Source organism: Mus pahari, chromosome 5 (genome assembly GCF_900095145.1).
Source record: "Mus pahari chromosome 5, PAHARI_EIJ_v1.1, whole genome shotgun sequence".
NCBI lineage: Eukaryota > Metazoa > Chordata > Mammalia > Rodentia > Muridae > Mus > Mus pahari.
The window spans coordinates 31,645,647-31,652,956 of NC_034594.1; the positions used below are offsets into that span (position 1 = coordinate 31,645,647).

General features: G+C 41.8%; 1 protein-coding gene across 1 annotated transcript in view; it reads left to right on the forward strand.

Annotated features, from left to right (window-relative positions):
- The window catches only part of Stat4 (signal transducer and activator of transcription 4), a 101,821-nt gene that overhangs the window by 90,698 nt on the left and 3,813 nt on the right, over positions 1-7,310 (forward strand). The window contains exons 15-21 of the mRNA XM_021197713.2: positions 568-651; positions 2,140-2,238; positions 4,115-4,250; positions 5,664-5,713; positions 5,926-6,020; positions 6,326-6,462; positions 6,697-6,888. Of these exons, the coding sequence (XP_021053372.1) occupies positions 568-651; positions 2,140-2,238; positions 4,115-4,250; positions 5,664-5,713; positions 5,926-6,020; positions 6,326-6,462; positions 6,697-6,888 (793 nt within the window). The remainder of the gene's footprint in view (positions 1-567; positions 652-2,139; positions 2,239-4,114; positions 4,251-5,663; positions 5,714-5,925; positions 6,021-6,325; positions 6,463-6,696; positions 6,889-7,310) is intronic.

A 7,310-nucleotide genomic window follows, 5' to 3' on the forward strand; every position in this document is an offset into this window, starting at 1 on the left:
TCCTTCCTTCCTTCCTTCCTTCCTTCCTTCCTTCCTTTCTTTCTTTCTTTCTTTCTTTCTTTCTTTCTTTCTTTCTTTCTTTCTTTCTTTCTTTTTCAGCCTCAGAGCAGATAAGACCCTCTCCTCTTCCTACTTTTCCACACTTGGAAAATCTAGATGAAAATTTTGTTTTACTAAAATCTTACTCAAGTTTTGTGAGCAAACAGAAGTAAATGTATGTATCTCACCTATGTTTAGCCAGAGGGGTCTTGATTTCTTTTCTGAACAATTCGATTATAAGATTATTAGTTCTTTCTATATATTCATAAATGTGTGGCTTATTTTATGTTATTTGGCAAATCCAAAGAACTAGTTTTAGAAAATTAGAATAAAGAATAACTTTACATTTCAAATACTGGAAATATGCCAGAATTTTAAAAGCAAGAACTCATGTTTTGGAAACTGAAAGTCAGTCTTTGCCTTATTTTTAAATACTGTGAAACTTTGGGGTCATCCACTTTGTTAACTTCCAGGTCTCGGAGAGAAAAGCTGCCTTTGCAAGAAACTGATCCACCTGTCTCCCCACAGGGCTGCCACATGGTGACGGAGGAGCTGCACTCCATAACCTTTGAGACCCAGATCTGCCTCTATGGCCTCACCATTAACCTAGAGGTGGGTTTCTTTAGAAATATCCACTTGCTAGTAATATTTACAGCAACATGTCAGCATTGCTGGCAAAAGCCCAGTCCTTCTGGATTTTTGTCTATTCTTCACATATTATTTAGAAAAACAGCACATCAAATGTGTAATAAGTAATTAGATACCATTCTGGTTAAATAGAAGAATGGTAAAGACTCCATGACTCTTGTGAATTCAACATATGTTGACTGGTTGTCTACATTTTTATTATTTTCTGAATCAGGAATTTTCAACAGAAAGCATAAAGAGAAATAACTATCCTTGAACTGTATCATGTAGTGATATATTTTCTAAAATTGAAGTTATATCTAAACATCTCCTGGAGGGTTTCTCTGATGTAATGAACACAGGACCATGGTGAGAGTGTTGGCAGTATATTGTTTTGACCATCTTCCAACATCACCACTGAACTCTAAGAATAAACAAACTGTGGGGTTAAACTGAACACATTGGTTACAAGCCCTTTGAAGTCAGAGCGCCATGCATTGCTTGTGCATGGTTATCTGTTCACAATTCCTAGCACATACTAAAGGCCCAGTAAATGCTGCACGAACAAATCAGTGCATCCGTTAACAAGCTCCACTTCAGGCAACCTGAGTAAGATTCTACTCGAGAGTGTATTGTGTTAGACTCTGCCTTTCCCTTTTTATACAGCATTCAAAAGTACGTAAAAACCTCCATTTCTTTCCCCTAAACCTCTTCTTCCACAAGCTGCTCAGTCCCTCAGTTCCTGGGTCTGTCCTTGGGAATCTTATGCCTCCAGGAGATTTTTAGATACAGCCTCCCAGGCTAGTCTGTGAAAGGCTGTTCACTTCATAAGATAGAAAATTGCAACACTGACAGTACTGAACTGTTCTGCAGAAACAGACCAGACAGCTCCAATTCTGACAGCTCACCTCTCCAGCTTTTACAGTAAAACCCTACTTCCAGTGTGGACTTTAATCAAGCACTAGGACATAATTTAGATCAAGATTTATTTATCTTATGTATATGAGCACACTGTTGCTATGTTCAAACACACTAAAAGAGGGCATCAGATCCCATTACAGATGGTTGTGAACCACCATATGGTAGCTGGGCATTGAACTCAAAATCTCTGGAAGAACAGTAAGTGGCCTTAACCACTGACCCACCTCTCCAGATTCTAGATTAAGTTCTTTAGCATAACTTAAAAGGAGATAACTACTAAATTGTGGCAAAAGCTGCTTTGGTTGTATTTGAGGCAATGTGTGACATAAGGAGAAATAGACGTTTCTCAATATTGAGGAAGATATGGAGGAAAGGGTTCCTGCTCCTTTTCTTACTGTACCCAGCTTGTGTGTGCACAGAAAGGTCTTTGAATGGCACCTGGGTAGCAGGATTGGAAAGGGGGGGGATGGCTTGATGATCTTTAGATGAGAAGGTGAAGAGTAGTTTAGTGCATGTTTGGACTACCTGTAATTTTTTTTTTTTTATAACTAGACCAGCTCATTACCTGTGGTGATAATTTCTAATGTCAGCCAACTACCTAATGCGTGGGCATCCATCATTTGGTACAATGTGTCAACCAACGACTCCCAGGTAAAGTTCCTGCTCCCGTCTCTCCATCTCTCATGGCATTTAACTTTGTCTTTCGACAAGCAACGTGCACGTCGTGGCGATGAGGGTATGTCTAGTTGTGCGAGTCCTGTTAGGTTATGTGTGACGGGGTATGCTTGAGCTAAGCGTGACGGCACACCTCTAGAATCCCAGCACTTACAAGTCTAAGCTTGTGATTTGAAGTAAGTCTGAGTCAAACCTGGGCTACCTAGCAAGAGCCTGTCTCAAAATTAACAGCAACGATGATGATGATGATGATGATGAGGTAATCTGAGTTCTAGCCAAGGACAGTGACCAGCCCAAGACTGCCTCGCCATGAGTTCTAAGGCTGTCCTCTGCTGTGCTGACTAGACTGCGGGAAACACCTTGTTCCATAACTTTCGAAGTATAACTTCCTACCTGGATACCTTCACTTCTTCTGGGCACACTTTTCCTCAGTCTCTTCTACAGAGGCACAGCATTTGCTTCCAAATAAGTAATCAGGATGTCCGTCGATCTTTGTGCCTGAGTTCTGACAGCACAAATTTTGCCTTCAAATTGATAGATTTGAGACTGTCTAGGTTTAGGCTGGGTGTTAGTGCCATCTGGTGGTTACTTGAGGCCCTTTACCAGAAATGCACTTCAAGTTGTTATACCAATGGTTAATAGATGCTTTTATATGAAAACCAGGGAAGGACTCAGATTTAAAAGGAAAAAAAAGGCTCCGTTCCCTCTTACTCTGTTCTTAAGACAGAGAAAACAAAATTCAGAAGCTGTTATTTTGCCAAGTACTCAGTTCCAGAAGAAACAGCTCAAATGTGAATAACTTTTCTCCTTTACTACAATCAGTTTCTGCCAGAAGAATTCTTTCCCCTACGTGACTGCATAAGAAGAAGTGAACAGTAAATAGGTCAACCTTCAGTGCCTTCCCCCTTTAATGCAATATTCCTTAGAAGGAAATCACACAGACAATGGCACAGCCCTATTCCTCCATATCTCCAGATAGCCTGGCATGGAAAACACATCAACTGCAACGAGGAGGGCTGCCTAGTCATGAGATTCCCCTCATGCTGGAGAACCCACTAGATGATTCACTTGAAGGCCAGAGGTGGTTCCTGGCATTAAATGCCACTTCTCCTTAAGAACTACGTGCCTGCACATTCAACTTTAGAGTGTGGCAGGAAAGTCTTTAGTAGGGTCTTCTGTCCGAGCACAGCACCACACTGGTATCTCCTTAGCAACATTCTGCTAGGAACCCGCTAAGGCCACCGCACGCCACCATGCCCACCCTCCCAGAGCAACTGGGTCCCCTCCTGAAGATCTAGAGACTGGACTTGTAGTCTCCTTACAAAACCAAGCTAAACAAGTAACTTTGACTTATTAACTCTACCTTCCTTCGAACTCTGAGCTCTTACACCTTAACTAGACCCTTTCTCTCACTAGCCATTTCCCGGACACCTCTCTCAAGGTGACAGTTGTGTCCCTAGAAATTCTTTTACTTCCCTTCTTCCTGTCTTGTGATCCTTGTTGAATGCAGAACCCTCTTTCATGGTGAGCCAATTAACATGTTTACAATTAAAGTCATTTCAAGGGAGGTTATCTGACCAGCCATTGTTGGCCAGTGTTAACTACTCGCATGAGATGATTGTTGCTTGGTAGTTTAGAGAAAGTTGGGAGATCTCAAGGGATTCTCTCAGGAAAGATGGAGCCCCAAGTTGTATTATATTCAAGGAGCAAAAGTGCTCTAATGGGGAGATAAATCTTATGAACAATTTATTATTAACATCACTTGACCCAGAATCTAAATCAGGAATGTGATATATCGAATATAGTGTTCCCTGTGAGGTTGTGATATATAATCACCATAACTCTATTTCAGAACTTGGTTTTCTTTAATAACCCCCCATCTGTCACTTTGGGCCAACTCCTGGAAGTGATGAGCTGGCAATTTTCATCCTATGTCGGCCGTGGCCTTAATTCAGAGCAGCTCAATATGCTGGCAGAGAAGCTCACAGGTGAGAGCCGGGGGACGGGGTTTCCTCTGGTTTTGACACTCGAGAGTTTTAAAGCAGTTATGTTGCTACTATTAATAATTATGATGCTGTCACACCTTATGGACTGCCTATGTTGTATTGCCAGGCACAGGGCTAAGTGTTGTTTTACTTTCATTTCTCACAATGTTCCTGGGGCCTACAGTATTCTATTGATTTGAGGACACCAGAGGTCAATGGCTCCGCCGCACAGCTAGGAGGCAGCAGAGACACGTTGTGGGCCAGACCGGTGCTTCTCTTTGGGCCCTTCTGTTTCACACTCTAGGTGTTCTTAAGCCACTTCCTCTGAATATGCTATGAAGCCTTTGTGGTGATGTTAACCAACTAGAACATGATGGGCTAAGCACAGGAAATGTGCTAGAAGTTTAAAACCACGAGCAATGACTTGATTCTGTACATTAAGGCAGCTTCGGCTTCTTGGTTTTGCAGACATCATCTGTGCTTCATAAGCTTTGCCTATATTTCTTAGACGTAGCTGGGTTTTGACAAGCTAGTACACTCAACTCCAGGGAGAGCTCATGTTGAGTCTGTATGCATTTGCAGTTATGGTCCCAAAGCTTGTTCTGCACAGAATCTGTGGCTGCAGTCTGGTTTATGTGATGCTGGCTAGCTTGCCACATGCACCTGTGGGTGGTCAAATGCAACTGCCCTTTCCAACCTTTTAAAATTCTACTTAATATAGGTTTTTTTTTTTGTCTTGAGTTCATAAATACAGTAGTAGATATTTGTAAAATGTTAATGAGCAACTAACACAAAAATTACGTTAGCATGTTACTAGCAATAGTATAGATTAGCATAGTATTCTTAGGCTCTTTAGCAAATTATCCACAGGAATATAGTTTCCTTAAGATTTCAATAGTATTAATCTCTTCAGTGTTCTAGATCAAAGTAGTTGGTGGCTGTATATTGCCTACATGATTTCTAGTCCATCTTTTTCACTTTAATGTGCAAGAGTCCTGAAATACCTGATTACGTGATTTTGTTGTGTGATGTCTAGTCGCCGTCCTTGCGCCGCTCTTACCATCTCCAGCAGCATGTTATCCCACAGCACCTTGTCCTCACTCTGCCTGCTCCCCAGAGGAGCTTCTGTCCTCCCTCTGCCCGATTACCCAGTGCCGACCATCCATGGGGTGTCCTAAGCTCATTGTTGGCTCTTCCATCAGAAAAGCTTCCCATTAGATCCTGAACATCCTCAGCCCAGCATGGCACGTTAGACCTTAGGAAGCACTCGCACACTGTGCCTCCATTGGAAGGCCATAAGAAATGCTTGCAAGAGAAGGGGGAAGAGGTTAAATAGAGAACAGAGTGAATGGTCTCACTGTCTCGTTCAAACTCTTGTTTTGTTTAGTTGTTTTTTTTTTTTTCCTTTCATTTTAGTTCAGTCTAACTACAATGATGGTCACCTCACCTGGGCCAAGTTCTGCAAGGTACAAACAGGGCAATGGGGGTGTCGTTTAGGATGTTAGAAAGCTGCTTTCTAATGATCCAGTGGTTGGGAAGATTCCCTGGATGAGGATAACTTAAAAAATAAAAAGTCCTGCCCCGCTCAAAGGGAACGTTTGTGAAAGTTGGAGTGGGCTCTGTTAGGGATGCTGCCTAGTCACTGTCCTTGTCCATGTGTGCTGCTCCTTCCTCATAGGAACATTTGCCTGGCAAAACCTTTACCTTCTGGACTTGGCTTGAAGCAATATTGGACCTAATTAAAAAACATATTCTTCCCCTCTGGATTGATGGGTGAGTTTGTGGACTCTATTTTTCATATGAGTACTTTTTCTGTTTTAATTATCCTTTGCCTCTTTTTTTTTCTTTTAAGCATGTTTATGGGAAAAATACATCCACTGTTTCTTCAGAGAATATTCTATAATTATATATATATATATATATATATATATATATATATATATATATATATATATAATATGTAATAATATGAGATTCCAGGTACAGTTGCTTGCTAGGTCTAGTCCTTATGAAGGAAGTAAATGCAGGTGCGATAATGATGAATTGAGACTGTGTCTTGCCCCTTGCTCTAATTTTAGGTACATCATGGGATTTGTTAGCAAAGAGAAGGAACGGCTTCTGCTCAAAGATAAAATGCCTGGGACATTTTTGTTAAGATTCAGTGAGAGCCATCTTGGAGGGATAACCTTCACCTGGGTAGACCAATCTGAAAACGGTGCGTAATCAATCACACTCACTCAGTGGTTTGAACACGAATCGGTGTAGATGGCCCATAACCAGGTGCCATGAATTCTGAAAGCCCATGTTGCCACCCTCTATCTCATGAATAGTCTGTACTGAACAGGCTCCAGAAGGTCAGACTTCTTAGCCATGGTGATAACTTGGGTAGGAAGAATGACTACATAGAACATTCGCAGGAGCCTAAATGTTCCAGTTTCTGTGCTTTCAGGAGAAGTGAGATTCCACTCTGTAGAACCCTACAACAAAGGGCGACTGTCGGCGCTGCCATTCGCTGACATCCTGCGAGACTACAAGGTTATCATGGCTGAAAACATCCCTGAAAACCCTCTGAAGTACCTCTACCCTGACATTCCCAAAGACAAAGCCTTTGGCAAACACTACAGCTCCCAGCCATGCGAAGGTGATACCATTTTTGTTTCCTTTCCTCTTGAGATTTTGGGAAATGATGTCAGGTCAGAGGAAAGTAAATGAACTTCCTCTCTGATTACTGTGACCTTTGTAATATCCCAGGGTCATATGGAGGTTTAGAGCCTTAGCAAGTCAAGTGCTATGCCAGTAGAGTAACATTCACAGGACAACTAGACTTCACCATGGCCAGATCAGCCCTTTGTGATCCCTAGAGCCCATAGTCCTTAAAATAGAAGTGATGGTCAGTCATTGCACTTCTATGGCCAAGGGAAAGGAAGGAAGAGCTGATGAGTGTAAACTTTCACAGCAGTGTAGACCTGTACTTTATAAAGTAACTTGAGAGCTGTTAAACCTCTCTCTCTCTCTCTCTCTCTCTCTCTCTCTCTCTCTCTCTCTCTCTCTGTATCTTACTGT